This window comes from Dama dama, chromosome 29 (genome assembly GCF_033118175.1).
Source record: "Dama dama isolate Ldn47 chromosome 29, ASM3311817v1, whole genome shotgun sequence".
Taxonomy (NCBI): Eukaryota; Metazoa; Chordata; class Mammalia; order Artiodactyla; family Cervidae; genus Dama; species Dama dama.
Genome location: NC_083709.1, coordinates 15,034,557 through 15,052,041, shown reverse-complemented (window position 1 = coordinate 15,052,041; position 17,485 = coordinate 15,034,557). Strand labels below are relative to the sequence as shown.

Genomic DNA, 17,485 nt, shown 5'->3' with positions numbered 1-17,485 from the left:
CTCTGCTCTTCACATCAGTCAAACTCTCCCCCATCTCTTGGCTGAATTCTGAGCATAGTCCCAAGGTCTTGTACAACAGGTCCTGCCCCTGGCCTTAGAGGTCATCATCTCCCCTCACACTTCACCTGCTTACTACATGCTTCCAGAAAACAAAGCTCTTCCTCACCAGAGGGCCTTTGTACAAGCTGATCCCTATATCTGGGGTTTTAAAAAAAATTTTATTTTAGATTAGAGTATATCGGAGTATATGGCTTCTCTGGTGGCTCAGATAGTAAAGAATCTGCCTCTGGGTCCGGATGGAGAAAGCAAAGGCAACCCACTCCAGTTTTCTTGCCTGGGAAATCCCCAGACGGAGGAGACTGGCAGGTTACAATCCATGGGGTGGCAGAGTCAGACACAAATGAACAACTGACACTAGAGTTGATTTGGTTCCCTGGTGGCTCAGTTGGTGATGAATCTGCCTGCCGATGTAGCAGATGCGGGTTCGATCCCTGGATCGGGAAGATCCCCTGGAGAAGGAAATGGCAACCCACTCCAGTACTCTTGCCTGGAGAATCCCACGGACGGAGGGGCCTGGAGGGCTACAGTCCCTGGGGTCGCAGGGTCGGACACGACTGAGCGACTGAACAGCAGCGATAACAACGTCGCTGACCTACAATGTTGTGTTAGTTCCAGGCGTTCGGCGACATGATTCAGTTACACACGCACACATATCCGTTCTTTCTCAGACTCTTCTCTTCCCTTACCTAAGTCCTGCTTCCCTTCAGGTCTCCATGTACCGCGTACTATGTCAGAGCAGACTTGTCTGCCTCTCTGATCTGGGTTGAGCCTCATGTTGTGTTACCATATTATCCTGTACACTTAATATATTCAATTTAAAAATTTGTCAGCTTCCCTCTTAGACTGAAAACTCCAAGAGTAGAGAAAACCCATCTGTTCCTGATCTTGCTTCCATCTGTCCATAGCTGTTTATCTCCCTTCAGTAAGCCTGCCGGGAGTCATGTCAACGTCATGATAGCTGCTCTTTGTCGAGTATGTATTTATGTGTTGGGCTTCTCATAGTGTTCAATGTTCTACCCAGATTTTCTCACTTTATCTACTTCAACCGCATAAGCAACCTGAAGAGAGAGTGAACGTGGACAACCAGGAAGCTGGGTGCATTTACTTATTTGACATCTACCAGGTGTCAAACAGTGTTTTAGGTACTGAGGATTCTGCATGAAAGAAAGCAGATAAAACCCTGCTCTTGTGGAATTTGCATTCTAATATTTAGTGACAGCTATACAGCTGCAATAGTACAGGAAGATGACTAGACAGACAGCCTGTCTTCTTCTGGATGTGAAGTTACTAGGAGAGTGAAAGTCAAGTCAGCAGAGAGATTTTGGGGCATGTGGCGCAGTGGTAAAGAACCTGCCTGCCAATGCAGGAAACATGAGAGACGTGGGTTCCATCCCTGGGTTGGAAAGATCCCCTGGAGGAGGGCATGCAACCCACTCCAGTATTCTTGCCTGGAGAACCCCCATGGACAGAGGAGCCTGGTGGGCTACAGCCCATGGGGCCACAAAGAGTCAGACACGACTGAGCGACTTAGCACACACACACAGGAGAGTGAGAGCTAACACTCGTGAAGTGTTGCATCCTAGGGGTATTTAAATTTTATTTCATTATCACAGTAACTTTCTTTTTGAAAAAATTATTTACTTGGCTGCATTGGGTCTTAGTTTTGGTGGGCAGGCTTAATTGCCCCTCGACATGTGGGATCTTAGCTTCCTGACCAGGGATCAAACCCGTGTCCCCTGCAGATTCTTAACCACTGGACCACCAGGGGAACCCCCATGATAATCTTCTAAGGCCGATACTGTCATTATTGCCATTTGATAATGAGGAAACAAGTTTCCCAAGATCCCAGAGGCAAGACCACTGCTGGTGGTCCCAGGTGGAACTCCAACCCTGGGTTCCCCAGGGCCTCTGGCCCGTCCCACCCCCTCTCAGCCGAACCAGCCAGCTAGTCCTGCCTCAGACCCACCCCTGCTCCCAGGGAAGAGCTGTCCGCATTAGCAAATGCTAATCTCACACGTGTATAGTTCCCATTACCAAGGTTCTTTCAAATTTGACAGTCTCGATCTTGGCAGGCATTCTCTTCAGCTGGTCTTTGTCCATAATTAGAGCCTGAGATTGAAACCGTGATGAAATCTTTCTACTGGTGACCAGAGGGTGGCAGCTGAATGTATTAGGCAGAATGGTAACCAGGATGTGGCTAAGGTATCCAGATGTGGAAGAAGTGAAAAGGACGTGACCACTAAGTAATGTTACAACTTCAGCCGGGTTAAACATATGGAATAAAAACAGAATGGGAAGGTTACCCTGTTGAAAATGTAGTTTCATGGCAGCAGTGAAGGTGTTTCCCTCCCAGGGGCTATTAGCCTCCCTCATCTTTGACTCGTAAATTTGAACAGAGGATCCTGGCTTCTCAGGGCATAATGCTTATGTCTCTGTTATCTTCAGGGTACAGGATATGATATAGACATTATGTGTCTCGTTTTCAGCAAGACATCTGAAAACCCCCTTTTCCCCCCATGGGTCAGCTGGAGAAATGTGGGCTAGAAGATGATTTGCTGTTAGGTGAGCTTGTATCTGGTTGAATGACTGCTCCCTGTGGATCAGCGTCCGCTCCATTATGTGATGGGAGGCTCGGTCTGGGCCTTGTTCGCTGGGATCAGGGACTTGGATGAGGGCCTGCATGCCCACTGATCTGCTCCAATTCATGGCTGGAATGAAACTAGTTCACCTGTTAATAAGTTGGACCAAAGTCCAGGCTGGGGTAAACCTGGTGAGGGAGAATTTAATAGAAACCAGTGGACGGCTACACAGGTATGAAAGGGGAACCACACAGGTGTAACACTGCAGTGACATGTCTGTGTAGCAAAGCGAACGTGGCCTTTTAAATACTGAAAACTCATTAAGAAGCCAAGTATGTGAAGTGAAGGCAGAAACCCAATCAGCTCGAGCTAACTTAACAGACATTTCTCATAACAAAATGGCGCTAGACAGGACTTCCCTGGTGGTCCAGTGGCTAAGACTCTGAGCTCCCAATGCCGGGGGCCTGGGGTTCAATCCCTGGACAGGGAATTAGATCCCATATGCTGCAACTAAGAGTTCACGTGCCGCAGCTAAAGGGTCCTAAATGCCACAACTCAGTAAGCTAGCATAGCCAAATAAATAAATAAACGAGTTTTTAAAAATTCCCAACAAAAGGGTGCTAGAAACTCATTCTAGCCCTTGGTTAAACATGCCTAGGATACCATGTTCCATTCCGGGCATCACGCCAACCTCTGGGACCATCTGGAGTGGGTTAAGAATCAGTGCCCAGGAGGCTGAGGTGGGCCCAGTGAAGTCATCTGGAGAACAGTGGCAGGAAATTGGGCCATTTAATTGGAAGTAAGGAGTAAAGGTCAGACAAGCTTTGTTCAAGTATTTGGAATCTGTCTTGACCAAAATGGATTAAATTTAATCTGTGTGGTACTGAAAGCTTCCCAGGTGGCTCAGCGATAAAGAATCTACCAGCAATTCAGGAGCCACTGGAGATGTGGGTTTGATCCCTGGATCGGGAAGATCCCCTGAGAAGGAAATGGCAACCTACTTGCAATTTTTTCAGTATGAAAAATCCCAGACAGAGAAGCCTGGCAGGTTATAGCCCGTGGGGTCATGAGGAGTCAGACACACTGAGGGACTGAGTGTGCACGCACCCCAAAGGCCTTGGAGCTTTGTGATACTTGGGACTGTCCAGAAGTGATTGGGCCGACTGGGGGTAGCCTGACTGTCTAAATATGACCACAAATCCAGAACTCTGTAGTGGGGCTTCGTTTATCAGAACCAGAGTCAAATTCCATGCCTTTTAATTAAACTCTTCATTTCCTCATTTTAGGCTCTAAATCAATACATAACTGGAATAATTTAAAAATAACAACCTTGTGGCCGTCCATCTGGCATCTTCATGGGCCAGAAGGAGTTTATGGGCTGAGAAGCCAAAGCCCTGGCCTGTATCATAGGGTCCCATAAATAGTCAGATGCAGACACATGCCAAGAATTCCACCCACTCACTTTTTAAAGTAATGGGACTGTTTCAATGTTATCAGTTTAGCCTGACATGTACCTTTTAACCTGTATTTTCTAATTTGATGATATTTTAAAAAATATTTATTTTTATTTATTTCTTTGGCTGCACCAGGTCTTAGCATCACTGGTTGGATAGCATCACCAACTCAATGGACATGGACTTGGGCAAACTTCGGGAGCTAGTGAAGGACAGGGAGGCCTGGCGTGCTGTAGTTCACGGGGTCACAAAGAGTCAGACATGACTTAGTGACTGAACAACCCGGTCTTGGTTGCAGCATGCAGAAACTTAGTTGCTGCATGTGGGATCTCGTTTCCTGACTAGGAATCAAACTTAGGCCCCCTGCATTGGGAGTGCAGGGTCTTAGCCATTGGACCACCAGGGAAGTCCCCTGTTGATGTTATTTTTAAGCCCTTTCTTGTGGAAGTTAAACTATACGAACACCTCCAGACAGCAACTCAGAAACAGGATGCACGCTTTTCACTGTTGGGTTTTGGGGAGGCGGTGATAGTGGTTCTGAGACCACAAGATGTGCTACATTGTATCCAGCGCAGCTTGGGGTTCACGAAGGACGGGGACAGATCAGTAACTGAGCCCATTCAACCAATGCTTATTTAGGAATGTCTGTGTAGTTGGTGGGGCTTCCCAGGTGGCACTCGTGGTAAAGAACCTGTCTGCCAGCACAGGAGACGTAAGAGATGTGGGTTCGAACCCTGGGTTGGGAAGATCCCCCGGAGGTGGGCATCGCAACCCACTCCAGTATTCTTGCCTGGAAAATCCCACGGTCAGAGTAACCTGACGGGCTACAGTCCATAGGGTCACAAAGAGTTGGACGCAACTGAAATGACAGTCTACATGCATGTAGCAGGTATTAGTCAGGCTATACAGAAATCAAAGAAAAAGTTCCTGCCCTCATGTGGTTAACATCTGTAAGGGGTGACTAGCTGTGAATCACACATGCTGTAAGTACAAAGAAAGGAACAGAATGGGATAGGAGTACACGCAGGGCGCAATTCCAGCTGAAGTAGGAGGGAGGAGTAGGGTAAGGAAAGTAGCTGAAAGCTGGAAAGAGAAAAGTGGTTCTCCATCTGGCTGCCCCATCAGAACCTTTTAGGCCTCCCCTTCTAGATCATCAGTCTGTCCTTATGCCAACAGCAGACTACACTAATAAGTGCCTTGTTTATAATGTTTGATACTTGTTCTTTTCCTTCTTCAGTGTTTTCTTGGCTATTCTTGACCCTTTCATTTTCATGTAAATTTCAGACTGCTCATCAGTGTCCACAAATAAACCTGCTGGGATTTGAATGGTTTTGCATGAAATGTAAATACCTGGTTAAGAATAGCTATCTTCACAACATTGTCTTATTAGCCCTTTTTTTCAGGTCATTTTACTTTCTCTAACATCTTGATTGGATTTTTGTATGTGTGTACTGACTCTCGTCTGACTCTTTGCAACCCTGTGGACTGTAGCCCGTCAGGCGCCCCGCCCCCCGCCACCCCCCACCCCCTGCCCCATTTCCAAAGGGAAGCTGAAACATTTCACCACTAACAGTGATGCTGTGGGGTTTTGGTTCTTATTAGATTGTTACTTTCTATCAGTTTACTTTCCATATGGCTAAGACTTACCGGTTAGAGGGGTAAAAACATGAGGATTCATAAATAGACCAGGTATATAATATAAGATCCCTTGACTTTTGACAAAGGTGCCACTTCCCTGCAGTGGGAAAATTTTTTTTTAGTAAATTATGATTGATAATTGAATATAAATAGGAAACAAATAATCAACCCCCTGTTACACTGTACACAATAACTATTCAGGGAATATATACCAGAGTGCGGAAGATTAAACCACAAAGCTGCCAAAGATGGCTTAGAAGGCTGGCCTCATGTGTTTGGTGTGGACAAAGATTTCCTAAGCAGGACATGGAAGACACTAATCATGAGGAATAACTCCTCACCAAGGAGGGAGAAAAGGCTAGTACTGACTGGGGTAAGATATTTACAAATATCCAACAAAGCATCACACCTAGATACACCGAAAATGCTTCCAAATCTGTCAACAGCAACAAACAAATCCAGACAACCCATGTTAAAACAAGGTCAACAGACTTGAACGGGTTCTTCTCAAAGAAGATATCCCAAAAGGCTAACAGACCTGTGTGTGACCTCACTCTGTAACCACAGAACTGAGAAAGGAAGGGAAAAAGAAACCGACGTGCTGTGTGTTGGCAAGGATGGGTAGGGTAGGGTAGGGTTCTCAGATGGCATCTGCCCACAGCTCTTCAGGCCCCAGGACTTGGGTGCCTGCCGACCTGACCTCTGAAGCTGGCCACTGTCTCTCTCTCTGTCAGCCTGGTCTCTGAGCTCTGGAACAGCTCTGCCTGTAAAGAGCAGTACCCGGCAGAGAGGTGTCGGGAATAGACACCACACCCCCCAACCAGCAGTAGCCCTAAGCCAAGACCAGCTGTGCTTGTGTGTGAATATCCCCTCCCCCTTGCCTCTGGTGTGTGTTCCAGACCATTTAAAGAGGGGTCGGGGACTTGAGCTCCCGTCTACAGGTGGTGCAAGTGGTAAGGAACCCGCCTGCCAGCTCAGGAGACGAAAGAGATGTGGGTTCGATCCCTGGGTCAGGAAGATCCCCTAGAGTAGGAGACGGCCACCCGCACCAGTATTCTTGGCTGGAGAATCCCATGGACAGAGGAGCCTGATGGGCTATAGTATGGGGTCACAAAGAGTCAGACACGACTGAGCGACTTAGCAGGCGCACGTGCCCGCAGTGGTTCTTCCTTCGTCACATACCCTGTACTGGTGCTCCGCCCTTCATGTTTCCCGTTTCACTTCCCCACGCCCTGCCATGATTTTGGGGGGCACTCAAATCCTCACTTCAGGGTCTACATGTGGGGAAACCCCAATGAAGACATGTGTTATAGTCCCATAAAAATGTTTCCCTGCCAGAAAAGGTCATGGGAGGTCACTCTTAATCTGCAAGGATAACAGTAGTTAATATTTCTTAGCATCGTTGTTGTTGCTATTTATTTGGACACTCAGTCATATCCAACTATTTGCGACCCCATGGACTGTAGCTCACCAGGCTCCTCTGTCCATGGAATTCTCCAGGGAAGAGTACTGGAGTGGGTTGTCATTCCCTTCTCCAGGGGATTGAACCCATGTCTCCTGCAGTGGCAGGCAGGCTCTTTACCCACTGAGCCACCGGGGAAGCTCCATTTCACGGCACAGACTGCTGTGTATCAAGTCTCACCACCACTCTCCATGTGAAAAGTATACTTGCCACCCACTTGTGTGGAAATCTGATCATACGGTCAAAAATCGTGCTGGAAATTTTCCACAGTTTATCTCACCAAATTGTTGTCTCTATTATATTGATGTGAAAGTTGAAAATTACACGTGAAATAGCTTAATCAAGATTACAGGGACTTCCCTGGTGGTCCAGTGGCTAAGACTGGAAGCTCCCAATACAGGAGGCTTGGGTTTGATCTCTGGTCAGGGAACTAGATCCCACATGGCACAACTTAGAGTTTGTAGCAACTAAGACCTGGTGTAGCAAAATTAAAAAAATAATCATCACATTACAGTTTTAGGATGAATTAATGGCACCCCACTCCAGTACTCTTGCCTGGAAAATCCCATGGACAGAGGAGCCTGGTAGGCTGCAGTTCATGGGGTCGCTAAGAGTCAGACACAACTGAGCGACTTCACTTCCACTTTTCACTTTCACGCATTGGAGAAGGAAATGGCAACCCACTCGAGTGTTCTTGCCTGGAGAATCCCAGGGACTGGGAAGCCTGGTGGGCTGCCGTCTATGGGGTGGCAGAGAGTCGGACACGACTGAAGCGACTTAGCAGCAGCAGTAGCAGCAGGATGTCTTAGGCTTGACAAGGAACCGTGATGTTGACCAGATTGTGAAGTATCAGGATGAGAAGCTGGGAGAAGGCACTTTATCTCTCAGTGGGAAACCAGGTGCTGTATAAACAAGAGGAATGCAATGACCAGAGTTTGTGGGTACCCCTCTGACATCCAGCGCTGAGATGGGGAGGTCTGAAATCAGGGTCTGTGGCCACAGAAATGGCAGGCAGGGTGGGGTCCACACATCTTAGTGACCAACTAGACGTAGGGGCTGCAGGGGGAAACAGCTTCTCCTTTCAGATGTCTTTGGAATGTGGTCAGTGATAATTAGAAGGCGCTTCAGCAAGTCACTGTTCTCGTGGCAGGGCTCCCCCTGGTGGTGATAATAACCACAAACGGGGCTCTGCCTGGGTGCCCGCTGTGTTGGGGACACAAGGATGCCTAGTCACATGAGTCCCTCCTCTTCTCATGGTGGCCCAGAGCCCCGTAAAGAGAGAGACTGAGATCTGGGCGACGGGTCGGGGAGGGTGGTCCAGTTCTGAGATGGGTACGTTTCTGGGCATGTTATGTTCAGCATGGAGACCACAGTGAATAATTCTGTATCATATACTTGAAAGTTGCTGAGACTGGATTTTTTTTTTTTTAATGATGTGGTTTTACTAATTTGTTTTTATTTGGCTGTGTCTGGTCTTAGCTGCAGCATGCAAGCTCAGCGGCCTGCCGCACGTGGGATCTTAGTTCCCTGACCAGGGATTGAAACTTCATTGAAGAGTCCCCATCATGGCAAGGAGGGGTCTTAACCCCTGGGTCACCAGGGCAGTCTCAAGAGAGTAAATCTTAAATGTTCTCGTCACACACACACGAGTCTGTAACTGTGCTCAGCGATGGATCTGTTAGCTATACTTTCTTTCTCAATTCATGCATATATCATATTATTATGCTGTACACCTTGAACTTTTAAAAAGTGTCCTGCATAAACTTGTTTAATCGCTCAGTCATGTCTCTTTGTGACTCCACGGACCGTAGCCCTCCAGGCTCCTCTGTCCATGGGATTCTCCAGGCATGAATACTGGAGTGGGTTGCCATGCCCTCCTGCAGGGGATCTTCCCGACCCAGGGATCCAACCTGCGTCTCTTACGTCTCCTACGTGGCAGGCAGGTTCTTTACCGCCATGGCCACCACCAAATGCTGGCCAGGTGGCAATTTCAATCAAAGCAGTGTGTTACTGTTTGCAGATGACATGATCCTCTACATAGAAAACCCTAAAGACTCTACCAGAAAATTACTAGAGCTAATCAATGAATATAGTAAAGTTGCAGGATATAAAATTAACACACAGAAATCCCTTGCATTCCTATATACTAACAATGAAAAAACAGAAAGAGAAATTAAGGAAACAATACCATTCACCATTGCAACAAAAAGAATAAAATACTTAGGAGTATATCTACCTAAAGAAACAAAGGACCTATACATAGAAAACTATAAAACACTGATGAAAGAAATCAAAGAGGACACAAACAGATGGAGAAACACACCGTGTTCATGGATTGGAAGAATTAATATTGTCAAAATGGCTATTCTACCCAAAGCAGTCTATAGATTCAATGCAATCCCTATCAAGCTACCAACGGTATTTTTCACAGAACTAGACCAAAGAATTTCACAATTTGTATGGAAATACAAAAAACCTCGAATAGCCAAAGTAATCTTGAGAAAGAAGAATGGAACTGGAGGAATCAACCTGCCTGACTTCAGACTCTACTACAAAGCCACAGTCATCAAGACAGTATGGTACTGGCACAAAGACAGAAATATAGATCAGTGGAACAGAATAGAAAGCCCAGAGATAAATCCACAAACCTATGGACACCTTATCTTTGACAAAGGAGGCAAGGATATACAATGGAAAAAAGACAACCTCTTTAACAAGTGGTGCTGGGAAAACTGGTCAACCACTTGTAAAAGAATGAAACTAGAACACTTTCTAACACCATACACAAAAATAAACTCAAAATGGATTAAAGATCTAAATGTAAGACCAGAAACTATAAAACTCCTAGAGGAGAACATAGGCAAAACACTCTCTGACATAAATCATAGCAGGATCCTCTATGACCCACCTCCCAGAATATTGGAAATAAAAGCAAAAATAAACAAATGGGACCTAATTAAACTTAAAAGCTTTTGCACTACAAAGGAAACTATAAGTAAGGTGAAAAGACAGCCCTCAGATTGGGAGAAAATAATAGCAAATGAAGAAACAGACAAAGGATTAATCTCAAAAATATACAAGCAACTTCTGCAGCTCAATTCCAGAAAAATAAATGACCCAATCAAAAAATGGGGCAAAGAACTAAACAGACATTTCTCCAAAGAAGACATACAGATGGCTAACAAACACATGGAAAGATGCTCAACATCACTCATTATTAGAGAAATGCAAATCAAAACCACAATGAGGTACCATTACACACCAGTCAGGATGGCTGCTATCCAAAAGTCTACAAGCAATAAATGCTGGAGAGGGTGTGGAGAAAAGGGAACCCTCTTGCACTGTTGGTGGGAATGCAAACTAGTACAGCCGCTATGGAAAACAGTGTGGAGATTTCTTAAAAAACTGGAAATAGAACTGCCATATGACCCAGCAATCCCACTTCTGGGCATACACACTGAGGAAACCAGATCTGAAAGAGACACGTGCACCCCAATGTTCATCGCAGCACTGTTTATAATAGCCAGGACATGGAAGCAACCTAGATGCCCATCAGCAGATGAATGGATAAGGAAGCTGTGGTACATATACACCATGGAATATTACTCAGCCATTAAAAAGACTTCATTTGAACCAGTCCTAATGAGATGGATGAAGCTGGAGCCCATTATACAGAGTGAAGTAAGCCAGAAAGATAAAGAACATTACAGCATACTAACACATATATATGGAATTTAGACAGGTGATAACGATAACCCTATATGCAAAACAGAAAAAGAGACACAGAAATACAGAACAGACTTTTGGACTCTGTGGGAGAAGGTGAGGGTGGGATATTTCAAAAGAACAGCATGTATACTATCTATGGTGAAACAGATCACCAGCCCAGGTGGGATGCATGAGACAGGTGCTCCAGCCTGGTGCACTGGGAAGACCCAGAGGAATCGGGTGGAGAGGGAGGTGGGAGGGGGGATCGGGATTGGGAATACATGTAAATCCATGGCTGATTCATATCAATGTATGACAAAACCCACTGGAAAAAAAAAAATAAAAATAAATTAAAAAAAAGAAAAAAAAAAAAAAAAAGCAGTGTGTTAAATGAAACAAACCTCTGCGTGAGAGAACCCCAAGCGGAGTAGCGGAGCTCACCCTGCCCACAGGACGCCGGCCCTTACCTTCCGATGGCCCCAGAGCTGGTTCCCCTTCATGCCATGACAGTCGTAGAGAGTGACGGGGCTGCTGTGGGACACGGCATCGAAGCAGAACTTCCGAGTGTGCAGGGGCTCGCCTGGCCGGATATCCTCTCTCCAGCCGAAGGTGAAGAGCTGATCGGGCGACAACAGGAGAAAAGCAACGTTGAGCGTAACTCGGAGAGATTTGTGAGAAGGAGAAGTATGTCTTTCAGCAGTGAGGAACTCCTGGCTCCTGTTTTACAGGAAAATGACTTGGCGTGGGGGTGACAGAGGTGTTGAGAAGGCCAGGATCCTTGCACTCTGTGGCTACACGGGGAGCACCTTTGGCCCAGGCTGGCCAAAAAACAAGCTTCCAGTTAGAGAGAGACACAGAGGGACAGAAGGAGGGGAGAAGCTATTTAATGATGCTCTTTATCATTCTTTTCTGTTGAAAAATTTTTTTTTGGCTCTACCAAGTCTTACTTATAGCATGTTAACTCTTAGTTGCTGCATGCAGGATCTAGTTCCCTGACCAGGAATTGAATTCGGGTCCCCTGCATTGGGATCATGGAGTCCTAACCACTGGACCACCAGGGACAGCCTTTTACATTCTTCATTTAGGTAAAAAATTAGTGAATTAAATGTTTCACATTCATGCGTGCTAAGTCACTTTAAGTCATATCCAACTCTTTGCAATCCATGGACTTTAGTCCACAGCTCCTCTGTCCATGGGATTCTCCAGGTAAGAATACTGGAGTGGGTTGCCATTTCATCCTCCAGGGGATCTTCCTGACACAGGGATCAAACCTGCGCCTCTTATGTCTCCTGCATTGGCAGGCAGGTTATCACTAGGGCCACCTGAAAAGCCCCAAATGCTACACATTTAGCCTAACTGAGCAGATTAACTGAAAAAAGACTAGGAATAGGATTGAGCTGGATGGATGCTAGCAAGTTGACAATTTTGATTTAAATGAAAGCTAAGTTTGATGTAGTAAATGATAAGCAAATTGACTTCCTGGGGTTGATAAGAGTAATCCTGTGTCAGAAGTTTGGGACTGTGACTCCCAGTAAGAGATACAGTTTACACACACAGGGACTGCTCCCCTCACCCCCCACTGCCAGCTGAACAGAAGTTTCATGGAACATTTATCCTTTTTGCATTTAATAGACTTTGAGATTCTATCCAACCTGTTCCTGTCCTGGTCTGTTCTATTCCATCCATCCCATTATTTTAAAAATTTGACTTATGGATGCACTAATTTGATTTTTGTTGTTGTTGTTCAGTCCTTAAAATGTGTCTGACTCTGTGACCCCATGGGCTTCAGCACACCAGGCTCCTCTGTCCTCCACTATCTCCTGGAGTTTCCTCAAGCTCATATCTTTGAGTCGGTGATGCCACCCAACAGTCTCATCCTCTGTTGCCCCCTTCTCCTCCTACCCTCAGTCTTTCCCAGCATCAGGGTCTTTACCAATGAGTTGGCTTTTTGCATCAGGTGGCCAAAGTATTAGAGCTTCAGCTTCAGCATCAGTCCTTCCAATGCATATTCAGGGTTGATACCCTTTAGGATCAACCAGTTTGATCTCCTTGCAGTCCAAGGGACTCTCAAGAGTCTTCTCCAATACCATAATTTGAAAGCATCAATTCTTCAGTGTTTGGCCTTTTTTATGGTCCAACTCTCACATCTGTACATGACTACCAGAAAAACCATACAGACTAAATTAACTAAAATTTGATTTTACAACGTAGTAAATTGAAAAAGTACAATTTCCGTTTCTATAAGGAAAGGGTATTTTCTTGAGTTTGAGCTGAACAACAATTTGAGGGGTTCAGTGGGAGAAATTCTTAAGTCAGTAGGAACATGGACTAGACCAGTTCTTCCAGATGTAACATCTCAGTGAGTGTGTACCATTTTTGTGATGGGACGTGTATGGGCCTCACTGTGAGGCCACGCTGTGAGTCCAAAACAAAGAGCTGTCAGAAGCCCCTGTGGACGTGAAAACAAGCACACTGCTGAATCACATGCAGACCGTGCACTGGGCTCTGACCAGGTGCTCAGATCATCCCAGCTTTGCAGTCCGACCTGGGTGAGAAAATGCAGCGAATCTGGCAAAACTCCAGGGATGGCATACATGGCGTGGAAATGGTAGGTGTAGAGCACAATGATCCGGTGTTACAGGGACGTCTGTTCTTCTTCAGATTCTTTTCCAGTATAGGTTATTAAAAAATACTGAGCTTACGTCCTTGTTGGTTATCTATTTTAATTATGGTAGTATTTATATGTTAATCCCAAGCTCCTAATTTATACCATCCTCCACATTTAACTATAAGTTTTCTTTTTTGTCTGTGAGTCTATTACTATCTTGTCAGTCAGTCAGTTCAGTCGTTCAGTCCTATCCGACTCATTGCAACACCATGAACCGCAGCACACCAGGCCTCCCTGTCCATCACCTACATGCGGAGTTTACTCAAACTCATGTCCTTTGAGTCGGTGATGCCAGCCATCCAACCATCTCATCCTCTGTCGTCCCCTTCTCCTCCTGCCTTCAATCTTTCCCAGCATCAGGGTCCTTTCCAATGAGTCAGTTCTTTGCATCAGGGGGCCAAAGTATTGGAGTTTCAGCTTTAGCATCAGTCCTTCCAATGAATATTCACGACTGATTTCCTTTAGGATGGACTGGTTGGATTTCCTTGCAGTCCAAGGAACTCTCAAGAGTCTTCTCGAACACCACAGTTCAAAAGCATCAATTTTTCGGTGCTCAGCTTTCTTCACAGTCCAACTCTCACATCCATACATGACCACTGGAAAAACCATAGCCTTGACTAGATGAAACTTTGTTGACCAAGTAATGTCTCTGCTTTTAAATATGCTGTCTAGGTTGGTCATAGCTTTTCTTCCAAGGAGTAAGCATCTTTTAATTTCATGGCTGCAATCACCATCTGCAGTGATTTTGGAGCCCAAGAAAATAAAGTCTGTCACTGTTTCCATTGTTTCCCCATCTATTTGCCATGAAGTGATGGGACTGGATGCCATGATCTTGGTTTTCTGAATGTTGAGTTTTAAGCCAGATTTTTCACTCTCCTCTTTCACTTTCGTCAAGAGGCTCTTTAGTTCTTCTTCACTTTCAGCCATAAGGGTGGTGTCATCTGCATATCTGAGGTTATTGATATTTCTCCCAGTAATCTTGATTCCAGCTTGTGCTTCATCCAGCCCAGCGTTTCTCATGATGTACTCTGCATATAAGTTAAGTAAGTAGGGTGACAATATACAGCCTTGATGTAATCTTTTCCCTATTTGGAGCCAATCTGTTCCATATCCAGTTCTAACTGTTCCTTCCTGACCTGCATACAGATTTCTCAAGAGGCAGGTCAGGTGGTTTGGTATTCCCATCTCTTTAAGAATTTTCCAGAGTTTGTTGTGGCCCACACAGTCAAAAACTTTGGCATAATCAATAAAGCAGAAGTAGACATTTTTGTGGAACTTTCCTGCTTTTTTGATAATCCAGCAAATGTTGGCAATTTGATCTCTGGTTCCTCTGCCTTTTATAAATCCAGCTTGAACATCTGGAAGTTCACGGTTCATGTATTGCTGAAGCCTGGCTTGGAGAATTTGAAGCATTACTTTACTAGCGTGTGAGATGAGTGCAGTTGTATGGTAGTTTGAGCATTCTGTGGCATTGCCTTTCTTTGAGATTGGAATGAAAACTGAACTTTTCTGGTCCGGAGTTTTCCAAATTTGCTGACACACTGAGTGCAGCACTTTGACAACATCGTCCTTTAGGATTTGAAATAGCTCAACTGAAATTCCATCATCTCCATTAGCTTTGTTCATAGTGATGCTTTCTAAGGTCCACTTGATCATACCATCGTGATTATCTGGGTCACGAAGATCTCTTTTGTATAATTCTTCTGTGTGTTCTTGCCACCTCTTCTTAATATCTTCTGCTTCTGTTAGGTCCATACCATTTCTGTCCTTTATTGTGCCCATCTTTGCATGAAATATTTCCTTGGTATCTCTAATTTTCTTGAAGAGATCTCTAGACTTTCCCATTCTATTGTTTTCCTCTATTTCTTTGCATTGATTGCTGAGGAAGGCTTTCTTATCTCTCCTTGCTATTCTCTGGAACTCAGCATTCAAATGGGTATATCTTTCCTTTTCTCCTTTGCCTTTAGCTTCTCTTCTTTTCTCAGCTATTTGTAAGGCCTCCTCACACAACCATTTTGCCTTTTTGCATTTCTTTTCCATGGGGATGGTTTGATCCCTGCCCCCTGCACAAAGTTTTGAACCTCCGTCCATAGTTCTTCAGGCGCTCTGTCTATCAGATCTAGTCCCTTGAATCTATTTGTCACTTTCACTGTATAATCGTAAGGGATTTGATATATAATGGTAAGGTCATACCTGGATGTTCTAGTGGTTTTCCCTACTTTCTTCAATTTAAGTCTGAATTTGGCAATAAGCAGTTCATGATCTCTGCCACAGTCAGCTCCTGGTCTTCTTTTTGCTGACTATATAGAACTTCTCCATCTTTGACTGCAAAGAATATAATCATTCTGATTTCAGTATTGACCATCTGGTGATGTCCTTGTGTAGAGTCTAGTGTTGTTGGAAGAGGGTGTTTGCTATGACCAATGCGTCCTCTTGGCAAAACTCTATTAGCCTTTGCCCTGCTTCATTCTGTACTCCAAGGCCAAATTTGCCAGTTACTCCAGGTATTTCTTGACTCTCTACTTTTGCATTACTATCTTGCACATAAGTACAATTGTATCATTTTTTTAAGATTCTACATATAAGTGACATCATGTGATATTTGTCTTTCTCTGCCTTACTTCACTTAGTATGATGATCTCTAGGTCCATCCATGTTGCTATAAATGGCATTATTTCATTCTTCTTTTATGGCTGAGTAATATTCCATTGTATATATGTACCACATCTTCTTTATCTATTCCTCTGCCAATGGACATTTAGCTTGCTCCCATGTCTTGTCTATTATAAAAAAGTGCTGCTATGAACATTGGGGTGAGTGTACTTTTTTGAATTAGAGTTTTGAAATACCCATATGACCATGTTGGCTCTTATCCTGAAAGCTCATCGTATTTTCACATAACCCTTAGAGGATGAAATTCAAACTCTTTAAAACATAAAGAACTCTCCACCCTCTGACCTTTGCCATATTTTCCAACTGCATCCCTTCCCCTTTAGTTTATGTTCTAGCAACAGCAAAATATTTGTAAGTTGCTAAGAGAGTAAATCTTAAAAGTTTTCATCACAAGAAAAAAATTCAGTAACTATGGTCCCTTGTACAACAAGGAGATTAAACCATTCAATCTGAAAGGAAACCTGAATACTCATGGGAAGGACTGATGCTAAAGCTGAAGCGCCAATACTTTGGCCACCTGATTCGAAAAGCTGACTCATTAGAAAAGACCCTGATGCTGGGAAAGATTGAGGGCAGGTGGAGAAGGGGATGACAGAGGATGAGATGGTTGGATGGCATCACTGACTCGATGGACATGGGTTTGGGTGAACTCCGGGAGTTGGACTCCAGGGAGGCCTGGAGTGCTGTGGTTCATGGGGTTGCAAAGAGTCGGACACGACTGAGCATCTGAACAATGAAAACAACAAACTGTGTTTGGTGGTGAATACTAACTAAATTTGTTGGGGTTATCATTTCATAATAGATACAAACGTTGAGCCAACATGTTGTATAACTGAAACAAATCTTACTGTATGTCAATTAGACCTCAATGTAAAAAACTGTAGTTCCTTGAACTAGTCAGGTTGTATGTATTTTCCCACCTATGGTTTTGTTCATGAGAGGCCCTCTGGCTGGAAGGCCCACATTCACCAGCTCACCTAAGAAGCCATCTCTCTGAGCCTCTCCTTCCCTCCCACCCCCCACCTTATTTCATCATGGTTGTCCATTTATGTTTCTGTAGCCTTCACTGGTCAGTAAGATCGCAAATGGCAGGAGCCATATCTTCATCTTTGTGTTTCCAGCACCCAGAACAATTCATGACATTTAATTCAAGTCCGGTAAAATTTCTATCGCATAAATAAAAACTTGAACCATTATATTAACGGAAAGTGCACTGGAATAACTGTCAAGAGGAACTCTTTAT

General features: G+C 44.6%; 2 protein-coding genes across 2 annotated transcripts in view; one reads left to right on the top strand and one right to left on the bottom strand.

Moving 5' to 3' along the window:
• The window catches only part of GALNTL6 (polypeptide N-acetylgalactosaminyltransferase like 6), a 1,397,085-nt gene that overhangs the window by 9,836 nt on the left and 1,369,764 nt on the right, over positions 1-17,485 (bottom strand). The window contains exon 11 of the mRNA XM_061132206.1: positions 11,369-11,518. Within this exon, the coding sequence (XP_060988189.1) occupies positions 11,369-11,518 (150 nt within the window). The remainder of the gene's footprint in view (positions 1-11,368; positions 11,519-17,485) is intronic.
• The window catches only part of LOC133048510 (uncharacterized), a 145,425-nt gene that overhangs the window by 118,390 nt on the left and 9,550 nt on the right, over positions 1-17,485 (top strand). The window lies entirely within an intron of this gene.